General features: G+C 32.2%; 1 protein-coding gene across 1 annotated transcript in view; it reads right to left on the minus strand.

Moving 5' to 3' along the window:
• Nucleotides 1-413: 413 nt before the first annotated feature.
• Nucleotides 414-17,825, minus strand: part of TSGA10 (testis specific 10) — a 108,508-nt gene continuing 91,096 nt past the window's right edge. The window contains exons 16-20 of the mRNA XM_081265374.1: nt 17,426-17,635; nt 14,070-14,272; nt 11,190-11,294; nt 10,875-11,021; nt 414-1,068 (exon numbers count right to left, since the gene is read on the minus strand). Of these exons, the coding sequence (XP_081121500.1) occupies nt 1,044-1,068; nt 10,875-11,021; nt 11,190-11,294; nt 14,070-14,272; nt 17,426-17,635 (690 nt within the window). The 3' untranslated portion in view covers nt 414-1,043. The remainder of the gene's footprint in view (nt 1,069-10,874; nt 11,022-11,189; nt 11,295-14,069; nt 14,273-17,425; nt 17,636-17,825) is intronic.

Below are 17,825 nucleotides of genomic sequence, written 5' to 3' on the forward strand. Positions count from 1 at the left end.
AAACAAGATTTAAATCATGGCACTATCCTACATCACTATAGTCATATTGAATAATGACTAAATAAAATGAAAAACTTTCTACATCATATGGATACTATTAGTGACAGGACTTTTTATTAAAATGGCAAGAATACAAATAACTTATATCAGTAAAATACAGTAGCATTCAGGCTCTAATATCAACATTAAGTCAAAGTCTATGGACAGATAAGAGATTTAGGAGATTTTAGGAGAGAAAAGAAAACATCACTGCACTTGTTATTCTGGATTACAAACAGCTGCCACAGGCAAAAAAATAAAATAAAATAAAATGGCAGTTAAGTTGATTGCAACACTTTAATGTTTTAAAGAAAACTTATTAAAAATACAGATTTTTAAAAGTCTTACATTTTTTTTTACAGATATAGCATCACCTACCTTTCTAAAAATAGTAGGAGTAAACACAATTATAGAAAATGTATGTTAATTAGTTTGAGTGGTACAATAGTATGGATTTAAAACCCTGATACACTCCTACTTTCTGCTGGTCTGAAGTCACACAATGGCATGGAATTTATGTCAGGTTGGTTCTAAAATGCAATATTGGGTCCCAGGCTAATACTGGTAAACTGTGCATATTTTGGCACAACTTCTCCAGCCATGAAAACATAGATCACAAAGAAAAAAAATTAACCAATCAATTATTTGAGATACCAAGAAAGGAAAGGAAATTTGTTTTGTAAAAACACTTTTCCCTCTTTTTTTTTTTTTTAAGCTCCTTTATTTACTCCGGATAGTTAACAAAACAGTGTTCAATAGTGAAGTAAGCAGATTTTACACTCACTATGACTGTATGGATAGAAAGAGCCATGCATTTTTATTTGTATAAGTCATCTCAGATCACTGCAATGTGGCACATGAGAACAGAGATTCAGAGGCATGAAGTTAATAAATACATTTAACATTGTCAAGCATTCAAAAGATAAATGCAATCATATAGCAAAAAAAAAAAAATCCGTTTGTAACTTTGACCTTTCTCAGAATGTGAAGAATCTTTTTGTGTGTCAGAAATCTCTATAGCAAAGATTCCTATAAGAGAAAAAATTATGCAGATTAATACTTTTAACTCAAATATTTTAACGTGTAAAAAATATACTATAGCATTACTTTAAGATGTTTGCACCAACCCTGCAAAAGAAAATGTATACATTATACTTTTTCATAAACTGTACAATAAATAGAACGAACTATTTTATTCAACAATAAATAGAACGAACTACTGATATTCACCAGAACTTGAGATATCACGAATGGAAAAAAAAAGTCAATCTCAAAGCTTATGTTCTGTGTATGAAATGATGGAAATATAGAGTTGGAGAAGAAATTAGTCTGGCTGGGGGTTAGGAATAGAGGGGATAGGGATGGAGAAGAAAAGGGTTACAACAATAAAGGGGTATCACCAGCAAGCAGGGATTTCTTTGGTGCTGTTGAACAACTCAGTATCCTGATTAGTGTTGGTGTGTGTGGTATGTATAAATACACACACATAAGAATTTGTAAAAATTAGGGATATCTAAATAAGGCCAATGACCTAGCTAAGAACCATCTTATACCATGTCAATTTCCTTTTTTTTTTTTTTTTTTTTTTTGGTAAGATACAGGCATTTCAGAAGCTAGGGGAAGGATATGCGGGGCTCTGTCCTATTTTTCCAACTATTATCAAGATTATAATCATTAAACAATTACCTATGATACATTCACACAAAGGATATTAAAATACTTTTCAGCAGTTAAAAGGAACATATAACAATTACAAGTACATAAAACCACCTAGATAAAACTCAAATATATTATGCTGAGTGAAAGTCAGCCACCAGAGGTTATATACTATGATTCCATTTATATGAAAAAGATAAACTGAAGGGATAGGAAATGGTAATGGTTGAGAAAAATAAAGTAAATCCATTGGCTTTTTCCTTGACGATAGGTGGCCAAAGGATAACATTTAAAACTAACAATGAAATAGAAAGTAAAAAGAAAAAAAAAGAGGATTGAAGCATTATTATTAATATAAAGGTAACAACTAAAATAAAGTACAAACTTTTCTAAATATCTCAAGAAATCTGTTAAAAAGTAAAGAAGATTAATCCAATGAGGAAACACAGCAAATATCACATAATACAGACAATAACTGGACATAGTTGAGACTAACCTAGCAGTCACATCAATAATATGAAGGATTTTAACTCACATACTTTTAAGAAATGATTTTCAAAATGATTTATAAAGCAAAACTCAAATCCATAATAAAACAAGAGTTGAACTCTAATACCAGACAAAGTAGATGTCTGGCCAAAACAAATATGCCCCATAAAAAGTAAATGCATCAGAAAGGAAACTTTATAAAAGCCACATTACACAATGAAGAATGACACTTCAGAATATCCATGGAACAAACATAACAAACCATCTATATAAAATAAAACTTATAGGAAATGCAAAAACATACTCATAATAAAAAAACTTTAAACACTATTCTTAATTTATAATGGGTCAAGTGGACAAAAATCAAGCCATAATATAAAAGATCTACATAAACCCCAAAAGGTATATATTTAAAGGTAGATATTTTAGATATATAGTAAATATTATACCCTGATATGAAAGAATGTATCTTTTCAAGTGCACTAAACTGTTTACAACAAAATTTATCATATAGTAAAGCACAAAGAACATCAGATTGCACAAAACAAATATTCAGACAATATTCCCCAATCACAATTTAATAGCACTAGAAAACAAAAACCCTGTCAATGGAAATTAAAAGATTTTCCATCAAATGATAAAAGTGAAAATACAAACAAATTAATTTCAGAAAAATCAATGATAAGCATCGTATGTCAGAATCTATGGAATATATTTAAAATAATGATCAGAGGATAAATCAAAGCCCTAAATATCTGTATCGATAAAATAAAAGAAGGGCAATACATGAATTAAATTCACAGCTCAAAAAGTTAAAAAAGCAAACTGACAAAATAAGAGTCTTGCACAGGAAGGAAATAATAAAAATAAAGCAGTAACTAATAATAGAAAAAAACACATCAAAGCAATAAATAAAAATTCTTGTTCTTTGAAGCAATGAACAATGTTCATTGGCTAATGAAATTAAGGAAAAAGTTATCATAGGGAGGCAAATATATACATATATGATGATAGGAGGTATAAAACTACTGATCCAGGAGAAATTTTAAAATTCATAATACTACATTGGTTGCTTTTGTCCAAATACTTTGCCAACCTAGGAGGAAATGGATAATCTGTTAGGTTAACACAGCGAAAATAGACAATTAAAAAGACCAGTGTCCAAAGAAGAATATTATAAATAGTTATTAAGGAAATATTTCATTGAAAAATAACCAGGGCTCTGTTGTTTTAAAGGTGAATTCAACCAAATTTTTATTGATCAAATAGTTCCAAAGCAATGGAAAATTTTCAAAGCATAGAGAATATAATTCAAGATATAGAAAAATAGGGAAAAGCAAATAAAACAGTATCTTTTGCAGATGATAGCACTGTAGACCTAGAAAAGTCTACAGAATCAAAGATGAAGCTTGAAAAAACAAAAGAATTTACCAGATAGCAGGATAGAGATTTTAGACAGAAACAGTGGTGTACCTATGAATATAAAACAAATCCTTCTCAATACAAAGAATCAAATAGACCATTATACAATAATACTGTATGATTTCAAGACCTCTCTTACCATTAGACAGGTCAACCAGACAAATTAAGTAAGACTCTTCAGAACTAAAAAAACACTATTAATTAAATAGACCTAACAGATATGTATAAACAATTTCATTCATCAACAATTGAATTCACTTTCTTCTCAGTAGCACGTGGAACTTTCTCTAAAATAGATCGTATTTTAGGGCACAAAGCAAGTCTTAGCAAATACAAAAAAATATAATTCCTTGCATCCTATCAGATCATAATGAAATGAAATTAATAAATAAGATAAAAAATGAAACAATTTTAATACCTGGAGATTAAATAATATGCTTTTGAATGAGAAATGTATTACAGAGGATATACATGGAGAAATAAAAAAATTCTTAGGAGTAAATGGGAACAGAGATACACACATCAAAATCTTTAGGACAGTAGGAACACAGTTCAAGAGAAAAGTTTATAGCATTGAGTTCCTTTAAAAAGAAAAATAGTAAGATCCTCAGTAAGTAATCAAACATTACACCTCGAGGCCCTCGAAATAAAACAAACTAATTCCAGAATTAGTAGAACACAGGAAATAAGATCAGAGCCCAAATTAATGAACTTGAGAATTTAAAAAAAAAATTGCACAGGATCAATGCAGAGTTGAGTCTTTGAAGAGATAAACCAGACTGACAAACCCTTAGCCAAACTAACCAAACAAAAAGAGAAGACCTGAATCAACAAAATTAGAGTTATCCCCCAAAATACTTCTGAAATCCAGAGAATCATTAGAAACTATTTTGAAAACTTACACTCCAATAAACTAGAAAATTTAGACAATACAAACAAATCTCAAGACACATGACCTACCCAAACCAAACTAATGAGAATGAAGCAGAAATTAAAAGGCTTCCAACAAAGAAAAATCCAGGACCAAATGGATTCTTAGCAAACTTCTACCAGATCTTTAAAAAAGAATTAATGCCAAGCTTCCTCAAATTATTCCATGAGATAGAAATGAAGGGAACACTCCCAAATTCATTCTATGAAGCCACTATCACACTGATACCAAAACAAGACAAAGACACATCAAGCAAAGAAAACTACAGACCAATATAATATCCCTGATAAATATAGACACAAAATCCTTTAAAAATATTGGCAAGTTGGGGCTAGGATTGTGGCTCAGCAGTAGAGTGCTTGCCTACCATGTGCGAGGCCCTGGGTTCCACCATCAGCCACCACATAAAAATAAATAAATAAAGGTATTTTGTCCAACTACAACTAAAAAAATAAGTATTTAAAAAAATTAAAAAATATATTGGCAAGTTGCCTTCAAAAACACAGTAAGATGAAAGTATATCATAATCAAGTGGATTTTATACCAGGGATGCAATACTGGTTTAACATACACAAACCAAAAAACATAATTCACCAAATAAACAGAATTAAGAACAAGAATCATGTGATCATCTCAATGGGTGTGGAAAAAGCCTTTGACACAATCCAGCACCCATTTATGTTTTGACACTAGAGAAACTAGAGATAGAAGGAATTTACCTCTTCATTATAAAGGCTCTATATGACAAATTCAATGACAACATCCTCTGATTGGAGAAAAACAAAAAGCATTTCCTCTAAAGTCAGGAATAAGACAAGGATATCGTTCTCACCACTCCTTATAGTTCTTGAAACTCTATCACAGCAATCAGACAAGAAATACAAAGGGATACAAATAGAAAAATAAGAAGTTAAAAAAAATCTATTTGTTTATAATATTTTATCTAGAATACACAAAAAATCTACCAGAACACTTCTAGAATTTATAAATAAATTCAGCAAAGCAGCAGGATACAAGATCAACATATATAAATCAATAGCTTTCCTATATTCCAGTAATGAATTTGTTGAGAAAGAAATCAGGAAAACTATCCCATCAAATGTAACCTCAAAATAAAAAATACTTGGGAATAAATCTAAACAAGGAGGTTAAAGATCTCTGCAATGAAAACTATAGAACACTGAAGAAAGAACCTGAAGACCTTTTCTTGTATAGAATTAATATTGTCAAAATGAAGTAGGACAGAAGAGGCTGGACACCCAAGTAACTTGCAGGAAGCAGGTTTATTGACTTCAGGGTTCAGAGGTGGCTCTTGCCTAAGAATTCTTCCTCTGAACATAGATTTTGGAAATTTTTTGACCTTTATACCCAGTGGGGGCGGGGCTGGGAAGTTCACATGACAAGTGCTCTCCCTCCATCCCCTAGACCAGACATAGGTTTCACTTTTTTTTAAAACTAAGAAAACAGAGATAACATGTTGTGCATTTATAAGAAAGAGGAAACTACCAACCACAATAACCTCTGCAGATATCCTGCTGATCTGGCAAGAGGAGAAGCTTAATTAGGGCAAGTTTCTTTTGAGTGGGGGTGTCTGGTCTGCTTCAAAAATATCCATAGTGCATTTTACAGTCAATGCGATTCCTATCAAAATACCAGTGATATACTTCAACTCTAAAAATTCATGTGGAAGAATAAGAGACTCAGAATGGCCAAACAAACCTGAGCAAGAAGAGCGATGCGGGAGGCATCACAGTATCTGATCTCAAATTATACTACAGAGCTACAGTAATAAAAAAAGCATGGTAATGGCACCAAAACAATGGAATACAAGACACAAACTCACACAGATTCAGTCATACTTGACAAAGATGCCAAAAACATTCATTGGAGAGAGAGAGAGCCTTTTTAACAAATGGTGCTGGAAAAACTGAATATCCATATGTAGAAAATGCACAAAAGTCAACTTAAAGTGGATCAAAGACCTGGGAATTAGACCAGAATCTTGCAACTGTTAGAAAAACATAGGCTCAACACTCCAACATATTGGTGAAAGTACCGACTTCCTTAACATGACTCCTAAAGTGCAAGAAATGAAACCAAGAATCAATAACTGGGAGCATCACATTAAAAATTTTCTGCACAGCAAAGGAAACAAGAAAATGAAGAATGGAATATTTCTGCCAGATGCTCCTCAACTGGGGATTATCATCCAGAATATATAAAAACTCAAAAAACTAAAACATCACAAAGAAAACTAAAAACTAAAACTAAACATAAAAAAGGATAACCCAAATTAATAAGTGGACAAAAGAACAGACAGTTCTCAAAAGAAGAAATACAAATAGCCAACAAATACATGAAAAAGTATTCAACATCCCTAGCAATCAGGGAAATGCTAATCAAAATTATATTCATCTCATGCCAGTCAGAATGACAATCATCAAGAACACAAAAGATTATAAAAGTTGCTGAGAATATGAGGGGAAAGGTACACTCATACATTGTTGGGACTGCAAATTAGTAAAACCATTTTGGAAAGGAGTATGACTCAAAGACTAGAATGGATTCATTCCATATGATCCAGCTATCCCATTCCTGGGTATTTATGCAAAACAATTAAAATCAGCCTACTACAACTGTATAGCCACATCAAGGATTATAGAAGCGCAATTTATGACAGCCACATAAAAATGAATAAATAAAGGTATTGTGTCCAACTACAACTAAAAAAAAATTTAAAAAGAATAAATGAATGGATAAAGAAACTGTATAAAAATACAATAAAGTTTTGATCAGCCACAAAACGAATGAAATTATGGTATTTGCTCGTAAATGGATGGATCCAGAGAATACCATGCTAAGTGAAACAAACCAGACATAAAAAGTCAAGGGTTAAATGTTTGCTCTTATGTATAGAAGCCAGAACAAAATAAAGGGGAAGAGGGGATGAGGGGAGAATCCCATGAAAATAGAAGGGAGATTAGTGGAACAGAGAAAAGGGATTGAGGGAAGAAGGATAGGGAAAGAGAGGAATAGTGGAATGAAAGTGACCAAACTGTGATATATATATATATGTATCATACCAAATTTCACCTTTATGTATATCTACAAAGCACAAATTTAAAAAAACTATAAATAAATATAAGGAAAATCAATAGTGTAGAGGAAGTGGAAAAGGGGTAGGGAATACATGAGGGAAAGGGGAAGTACTAGGGATTGAATTGGAGCAAATTATGTTCCATACATGTATGAATAAGTCAAAATGAACCTCAATATTATTTATAATCATAATGTACTAATAAAAAGGAAAACATAAATATCAACAGTACTTTTGAAGATAAATGAATAAAAAATTATAATAGCAACACAAAAAATAAAATATTTAGGAATCACCTTAACAAGGAATGTTCAAAATCTATATAAAGAAAACTACAAGGAATTCCTAAAAGACACAAATGTAAATTCAAACAAATGTAAGACATTTCCTCCTTTTGGTTAGAATGTATCACTATCATCAAGATGTCAGCTCTCCCTGTGTTAATTTATAAATATAATGTGATCCTAATAAAAATTCCAATGGACTTTTTAAAAAGATGGTGTAAGACAAATTGACCCAAAAGTTCATATGGAAAAATAAACTCTCAAGAAAATACAGGTAAACACTTACAAGGAAGACCCTATTTCTGTCCTGAGGCTGGTTCTCAGCTAATCGTAAATATTTAAGAATTTGGTGTTCTGCAGATTAAACCATTGATAGCTTGAAACTGGTCATATTGGAAGCATTTGTATTACAAAAATTGGCGAGTGCTATGGATCCTCCTCTCTTAGAAATCCAATTTTCCCGGCATACCATTGGACTATTTCTACATAAAAATACCAGAAAGTCTCTAAAATAAAACAGACAATAAGTACACAAACAGGCAGATTAATGGAATATAAAGAGAAAGTCCTGAAAGAAATGTGAATGACTGGGACAAAGAGGTTTTTGTTATTTATTTTTTAACTAAATGATCTTGGGACAACTAGATACTCATTTGGAAAAATAAAAGATCTATTCCTCAAACCACTCATAATCTAAATTCCAAATGCATCAGAAATACAGAGAAGTAAAACTATGTAAGTACTAAAAGAAAACACTGGTGAAAATCTCTATTATCTAGATATAGAGAAAGATTTTCTATGTCTAGAAATCCAGATGCAGAAAAGGAAAAGATTTAAAATTTTCACTTCGTAAAATTTTAAAAGTGGAAGTAAATGGTATAAGTAAAATTAATGACAAATGACAAAAATGAGCGTAAATTCTTATAGTACATATCACAGATAAAAGATTAATCTTCCAAAATATATAAAAATTAAATTAATAACAGACCAAAAATCCATTAAAAATAGGCAAAAGAAATGAATAAATAATACAGAAGATATAAAAATGGTCTATTAAAAGATAACTTCACTTGTAATATAGAAATGCAAATAAAAACTACACTAAAATATCATTTTCCACCTACCATATTGGTACAAATTCACTCTGCTGAGAAGGCTGTAGGAAAACGAGCATTTACACACAGCTGGAGGGAGTGCACAATGATACCATTACAGAGAGAAATCTGGCAATATTTTAAAAAGCTACATATGCATTACTGCTTGATCCAGAAATCTCACTTCTTGGAATTTATTCTAAAAATACTTCTCCAATAATATGAAAATACCTATGCATAAGATTATTCACTGTAGTCTTGATTATAATTACAAATCATTGGAAGCCACCTATATGTCCAAGTGTAGGAGACTGGTTGAATAACTATAAAATATCCACAGAAAGGAATATTAAGCAGTCATAAAAAGGAATGAAGAGAATCTCCATCAATTTAGACTGACTTCCAGGACACATTACTAAGGGAGAAGAGCGAAGTACAAACAAGTACATGCAGTGTGCTGGTTAAGAAAGGAAAAATACATGTCTCTATATCTTTATCATAAAAATAACAAAGGAAAGGGGTAGAAGCATGTGCCATGGGATGGATGTGTACAACAGAAAATGACACTTCTCTGATGATTACTTCTTGTGGAGTTTTGACTTTTAAGAGTATGCTAATCTACACATTCAAAATAGAATTAATTAAATCAAGGAAAAGCTAGAAGAGGAAAAATGAAAGCAAGTTGAAACGAATGAATTTAATGTTATTTCAATTGAATACCATAACCACAACAAAAAGGGGGAAACAAAAGAAGAACTAATTCAAGTAATCAGTAAACTTAGTATTTAACTATATACCCTCAATAATTGGGACAAGGTAATGTAAGAGAGCAGGAAGGAAGAACTGCAAATGGATCTCAAACTTTTTAGAAGTCAGTCTGTTACTGTAGTGAAACTGGCATAGAAAATTTGAAACTACTTTAGATGCATTCTGGGACTGGGCAAACAAATAAGGTACTGATGTTGAATAAGCGCATTGATGTTGAGCCAGCATTCTCACATCATAGAATAAAGAATATACAAATACAGAATGGAATAAGGCAAGGAAGAAACCTGAGAGTGTGATCTGGAATTGAAGGAACTGGTCATTTGTGTATATGCATGCATGTATGTGCAGTGAAAGAGAAGGAGCAGGTGTAAGAGTGAATGCATGAGAGAGCACACATGCATATGAAAAGCAAACAGAGCATAAACTTAACAAATTAATTAGCTATTAATAGTGATAATGGGTGAAGATATGCTGATATTTTTTATACTATTTTTATTTTTTAACTTCATGTACACTTGAAACTATTCCAAATTAAAAGTTGTTTTATTACAAAATTTGTGACATGCAGAATATACCTAAAATATTTTCCTCTGAAAAATTAGCTTATTTCTTTCCTAAAGAATATATATTTCTCAGTGCTATAATAATTAACACTTTATAGTAAAAGGCACAATGAAAAATACTTGTTATAGAAATTTTTAAAAATCAGGGCTGAAGTTGAGGCTCAGTGGTAGAGTGCTTGCCGAGTATGTGTGAGGCACTGGGTTCGATTCTCAGAACCACATATAACTAAATAAATAAAGGTTTATCATCAACTAAAAAAAAATTAAAAAAATTTTTTTTAAAAATCAATTTAAAATATAACTTATGCAAACATTAGATGAAATATTAGACATATTTCATGTTAATATAGCATTTATGTAAAACACTAAAAATTTTGAAAATCCTTTATTTTTATGGCAACATATCTTGGTAATCATGTTTACAGATCACTCATAATGACAGACATAAATATTTGAGTTTCTTCACTCCCTCAAATATTCGCTGATAGTTTCCTCGTGGCCCCAAGAAAATGGATCCTTAAACTGACTTACTCTTCTAACGATCGATCTAGGCCTCGGTCAGGAGATAGATGGTGAACACGTTCTGGTGAATGACATTTTGTATTTGGTTTCATTGCACTCAAATGATAAGCATTACTTGAGTAATTTTGGCGGCGAAGTTCTTGTACAGCCCTTTCCCTAAAGCAAAATAGTGATGCTTTTAAATTTTATGTTCAGTGACATTAAAACTGTCATAAAACTGTGACTCAATATTTTAAAATATAACCTTCATGAAATTACTAAAACCTACTGTTACCTAAGAAAACAATGCTTTCCTAGCTAGATATTGTATAGAGATAAACTTACCTTTCAAAGCGTTCTGTCCCCAGCTGTCTTTTAGTAATATCTAAATCAGCTTCCAGTTGCGTTACAACATTTCTGAACTGGGCCACATCTCTACTCTGAATGGCCCTGTGTAAAACAAAGTAAGAGTGAAACCCAGTTAAACTTAAAATATGGCTATGACTCCTAGAGTATATTAAACCATGTGGGCAATGGTTTCTCAGCTGGATCCAAGTCACAGCATGATTTTTATGGACAGATTTATTAGTACATATGAAATATGCCAATTTTAGACATATTAAATGTATAAACTAGCCTACTTGAAGAGCCTAAGTGATCCCAGTCCCATTCAATTAGTTAAAACTTTTCTGATTCCCTATGCATATATGATGTAAAGTTACCTATATTTCCTATTTACTGCAAATAGTTTTTATAAAAGTACTTTCAAGTATTATATCAGCATAAGCAGTAGTATGAACAAATAATACTGGAATTCACTAGTATCATGATTAATATGGCTTTATACATATATATACACACACACATATATATTCAATTTATATACATCAATTCAACCAAGTACTTTATACACACTTATAATGAAATAAAATTTGTTATGTAGAACTGTTACACAAAAACTCTTCAGTTTGACAGAATCTTCTTAAGGCTAAACAATGCCTCAAAAACTCTTTGATAAGGCACACTATCATATTAGTGATAATATGGCATATAATAGGCATATTATCTTTGTTTAGACAATATAGGTATTAATAGTCAGTGCAAAACACTCCAAGAAAGATAATGACAGATGAATTCTGCTTGCTCAGAACATTCTATTCTCTTTGCTTGCTTTCAAGACAGCTGCTGAAATACAAACTTTAGAGACTGAAAAAACAAATGATTATCACACTAGTTCTAAGTGATATAATTTACCAGTCATTCTAAAACAGTGTATCCCTTATGGTAGGAGTTTTCGTACACGTTACTGAGGCAGCTTGCCACCTACCAGCTTCAAAAAGGGCTCCTACAAACCCAGCTGAAGTTATCCCAACAGTCTAGCTAAGGTAACTGAAAAGAATGATTCAGTCACAGCTGCCATGACCTAACAGCAGTTTGTGAAGGAAAATGGCCCTGGCTCTGCATCTTTGCTTAGTCAGGAGCTCTCAGTAGTAGCTGATTGCCAAGAGCATGATTCCTAACCTTCTTCAGATCCTAGGTTAAGAAGCAAGGACAAAGCTGTGGGGCTTGAGAGATAAAAGAATTCCTTATCCTCCAGAAAGATCCATGGTCAAAATAATGATTAGAGAGCCAGGAGAAGAACATGTTATGAAATAAAGACAAGTGCATAGGGGCAATTTCTCAAATCATTGTGTTACAGGAAAGGGGTGATTTTTCAAAGGACAAGCCAAACAGAAAGTTAAGAAATGAATCTAGAAGGCAGAAACCACCAATGTTTTCCTGGAAAGTAAGATTAGTTAGAGAACAATCTTTAGGAATAGAAACAAAATTTCAGGATGCACAAGTCAGAAGCTGGGTCACTGCTGTCCTTAATGAGGTCAGATGTAAACTATGCCTACCTGCTTAAATATTATAAAGAAGGGTTTGGAGAAATCTGATATTCTGTCTGGTAAAAAGCGAGGAGGAATCTCAAGGAATCTCACTTATAGAACAGTTTAGGACAGCAATGTCAATAATTTAGTTTGAAATTGTTAACTGGTAACTTAATAGTCTCTTTACACTACCCTTCCAACTTCCCACACTCCCCTCCCCAACTTTTTTTTTCTTTCATGGTTGCCACTGTCAACAATTCAAGGAGTTAGCTTTTGCCTCCTAAGAATGAAGAAATTCTACAGACTCAACATAGCAAAGAGTTAGATTAAAAGGTACTGATGATGGGGGAAAAGATAATGTTATAGATGGGACATACAAAAATATGGGCGAAAACTCCCCATTGGTAGTAAGTGTTAAGCAGGTTTAATGAAAGAAATGTTCTCTATCAAGGCAAGCATTTCCACTCCAATCTCCAGCTGGGAGTTCTAATAAAGTGTAAGCTGTACTAGGGATTCTAACAAAAACAAACAAAGAAAGTCAAAGTCACGCTCTGGGGAAATGTTCGGTATTTTGTAAACTCAGGAATTCTTCCAGGTATCTAGTATACAGAAACACTAATGACAAATGGAAAGACTAGATAGCAATATCAGATGATCCATACATACAAAAATTCTTCTGGGGAGCTGGGAACATAGCTCAGTGGTAGAGTGCCTGCCTAGCACGTGGGAGACACTGGGTTTGATTCATAAATATAAACAAAATAAGAAGATTGTGTCTATCTACAACTAAAAATATTTTTTTAAAAAATGTGGGGATGTGGCTCAAGCGGTAGCACGTTCACCTGGCATGCGTGCATGCCCAGGTTCGATCCTCAGCACCACATACAAACAAAGATGTTGTGTCCGCCGAAAACTAGAAAATAAATATTAAAATTCTCTCTCTCTCTCTCTCTCTCTCTCTCTCTCTCTCTCTCTCTCTCTCGTCTCTCTCTGTCTCTCTCTTTCTCTCTTTAAAAAAAAAATTCTTCCAGTTTCAGAGTGCTTACTTTTTTCTACTCTGGTTACATTTCCTAAAGGCAATATTTTAGATCAGACATTCTATTTTACCTAAAGCTCTATTGGGAAAAAACCCCAGCAAAGATGGTTAAATTTAGATATCTTAGATAAGAACAAACATAATACAACTAAATATAAAATCTTAGACAAATCACAATATTTGTAATCCTCAGTTTAATTAATGGAAAAGTATGGGAGCTAAATTCCCTAAATTCAGGTTTTAAAATTCTACTGATCTATAAAGAACCAAAATTTTAAGAAATATGACTTTAAGTTATTATACTGCTAGCCAACTCACATTTTATTTTCTGCCAAACAAAGGTGTTCTTTAAGAAGCTGAATTTCAGACTCTTTTTCTTGAAGTGCTATCTGAGACTGATATTCTTTGTCTCGATTGGCCACCAGCAAAGCTTCTAGATTCTGCATGGAGATTCTTTCATTTGTCATCTGACTCCTGAGGAGTTCTATTTCAGAACGAGCAGAATCTAACTCATTCTCCATCTGTACAATAATAGGAAGATATCTACACTTATTCCCATTCATTCATTTAACTGGCATATAATCAAGGACTCTCAAGTTCTTTCAATATGTTATAAACTGACAACCACTTTCAATTTCTTAGTTTGAAACTGTGTCCTCTTTCTTAACAAATATATATACCACACATACTGTATAGCATCACTTTCCCCATCCTTCTAATCAGATCAGAAAATTCATTAATTTAAGAAAATCTTATTAATCCCAAACTGCAACCACTTTTTATTTCCAGCTTTGATATTTCTGTATATATTACTGCCAGGCTGTCTGGGTGATACCTGTGACTACTGCTCTGTCTTAAGAAAGGCGAGTTACAAATACCTAGCCACTCCACAGTTAAGGAATGCAAGGGGAAAACACAAATTCCTCTCTTGCTAAACCTGTGGAAGTTTCTGAAGGTTATCTTGAACCTAAAATATGCTCTGTACATCAAATATTTCTTCAAAAGGTGGAAGACTTGTCATTACTATTTACAAAACAATTAATCTTTATAATATATGTTATAATAAATTCTATAGGCATTTAAAAAGTTAAATGTGAAAGCATAAGTTTAAAATCCAGTAAAGGGATATAAATAAAAACAAAATTGCTGGAGTAGAGACAGGTAGGTAGGTAGATAGGGGAAGAATTTTCTAAGCTAAATACAATGCAAAAATAAGTTTAACCACATAAAAAATAAACATTTTTCTAGTCATCATAAACTTAACCAAAAATTCAAAAGAAACTTTCAATTGGAAAAAAATAAACTTTGTAAATAAAATAGTTAATACCTTTATTAGTATAAAAAATCAGAAGAATGAGAAATATGAAAATGATATGATTAAAACATACAAAAAAAGCAATACAACTAAACAGCAAACATACAAAAATTTATGCTTGCTAGTGGTCAGAATGATATAAATTCAAACAAGATGCAACTCCCAGTCCAGGGTTTTTTACCTTGACACTCCTGACTTGTTGGGCTAGATAATTACTTGGTGTGGAGAGCTGCCCTTGCATTATAGAATTTTCAGCAAAATCCCTGACCTCTGTCCATTAGATACTACTAGCATTCCCCACTCTGGTCAAGGATCCAACGCATATGTAGATATTGCTAAACGTATTTCAATTGAATCAAAAGTCTATTAAAGACAATTCACAATAGCTATGGAGCCAACCTAGGTGCCTTTTGATAGATGAATGGATAAAGAAAATGTGGTATATATACACAACGGAGTATTACTCAGCCATAAAGAAGAATGACTTTATGACATTTGCTGGTAAATGGATGGAACTAGGGACTATTGTGCTAAGTAAAATATGCCAATTCCCCCAAATCAAAAGGTGAATGTTTCCTCTGATATGTGGAAGCTAACAATAAGCAGGGTGGGGAATAGAAGTTCAGAGGAGTAGATAAAAAGGAAGGAAGGGGGTATAGGAAAAGGAAAGACAGTGGAACCAATCTGACATAACTTTCCCACGTATATATGTGAATACACCAGTGAATCTCACTATTGTGTACATCCACAATAAATTAATTAAAAAAAACTACAGGTAAATGGCAGAAAGATCAATAGAGGGAGGAGAGCAAGGAATGGGGAAAAGAGGGGAAGGAGAGGTACTAGGGTTCTAATTACAATAAGATATATTCCATGCTTGTATGATTACGTCAAAATGGGTTCTATTGTCATGTACAACTAAAAAGAACCAATAAAATTTTAAAAGACACACTATTCTATCAAATTGGCAAATTTGTTAATGTTGATGAACATTAAAAGAGGCAATGGTAAGCCCGTATACTTGGATGACACTAGTACAAAATGGAGCATCACTTTTTTTGGCAACAGCTTTACTGGAACATAATTCACATTCCACACAACTTACTCATTTAATAAGTGTACAATTCAATGATTTTAAACATATTAACAGACTCATGCAATCATCACTTTAATCTAAATTACAGCTTTTTCAACTTCCCCCAAAGAGACTCAGTATTAGTACCCTGTTTCAAAAAAAGAAAAAGGAAAAAAAAAAAGGTCTGGGGATGTGGCTCAGTGGTTAAGCACTGCTGGTTTCAATCCCCAATACCAAAAGAAAGAAAAAAGCCATTAATGTTTTAGCAGATATCAGTACTCTGTTACTTTTATTGCCTCATCATATTCCATAACATTCCATTGCAGCACAGGTATGCATTCACAGTTAGGAATATTTGAATTACACTTTGGGTCTGTTATAAATAATGCTATCATGGAGAACTGTGTAAAAGTTTTTGTGTGTTCATATAATTTTTATTCTTCTTAAATATAAAAGAAGTAGAATTTCTGGGTTGTATATTAATCCTATTTTTAACATTTTTAGGAACTGACAAAATGTTTTCCAGAGTGGCCTCACTTACTTTCCACCATCAGTGTATGAAGATTCCATTTTGCCATATCTTTGCCAATATTTTTTTAGCATCTGCCTTTTTAAACACTGTCATCCTAGTATATGTGAAACAGTGATTTGCATTTCTGATTGTTAATGATGCCAAGTATTTTTTCATGTGCTTACTGTCCATTTATGCATCTTGTGTAGAGAAATGTCTACTGATATCCTTAGCTTATTTTTTTATTGGGTTATTAAGTCATAAGAATTCTGTATGTATTTTACATTCAGATCTCTTATTAGATAAATGATTTGCAAATATTTCCCCCCATTCCATGCACTGGCTTTTTACTTTTTAATATTATTTACAGCACCAAAGTTTTTTAAAATTTGAATGAAGTTCATTTGATCAACTGTTTTCCTGTTTTTTAATATGTATTTTTAAAAATAAAATATTTTAATTTTTATTTGTATCCTATACATTTTGGCACACTGTGTTTTCATTCTCATTAATCTCCTTTTCCCCCTTTGTGATTTCTTCTTTTACCTACAGTACTTTGAAGTGTGTTGCTCGATTTCCATATACTTGTGATACTTTATGAGGTTCAATCCTCAGAACCATATAAAAATAAATAAATAAAATAAAGGTATTGTGTCCAGCTACAACTAAAAAATAAATATATACAAAAAAGAAAGAGAACCTCTCTTTAAAAAAATGTAGCAATGTTATAGTAATAGCAATTTTTAAAGGCATCTTAAAAATATATTACATACCATTTCTATTTCTTGATCTTTAGCAACCAGCTGTCGATTAAGAAGTTCTTTGCTTGAGTCAAGTTTAATACAGAGTTCCCTTGTGGAAGACAAATCTGCAAGAGCAGACACTTTTTCAAACTGAACTTTCTGAAGCTCCTCCTCCATCTTCACAAGAGATTTATGCAAGGTTGAAATCTGGGATTTGTAAGACCTTTCTGCATTTAAGTGCTGCAAAGATAGGATAATTTTTAAAATAAATATGTGTGTGTGTGTGTGTGTGTATGTGTGTGTATATATATATATACACTTTTTTAACTGGAAAAACATGCAAAACAAAGTGGGGCCAATCTTTTAACACTAGTACACTAAAACTATAAGAAGTTTAGACAATATAGGTATTAATAGTCTGTGCAAAACA

The sequence above is a fragment of the Spermophilus citellus genome, assembly GCF_964194105.1.
Source record: "Spermophilus citellus genome assembly, chromosome: 13".
NCBI classification, from domain to species: Eukaryota; Metazoa; Chordata; class Mammalia; order Rodentia; family Sciuridae; genus Spermophilus; species Spermophilus citellus.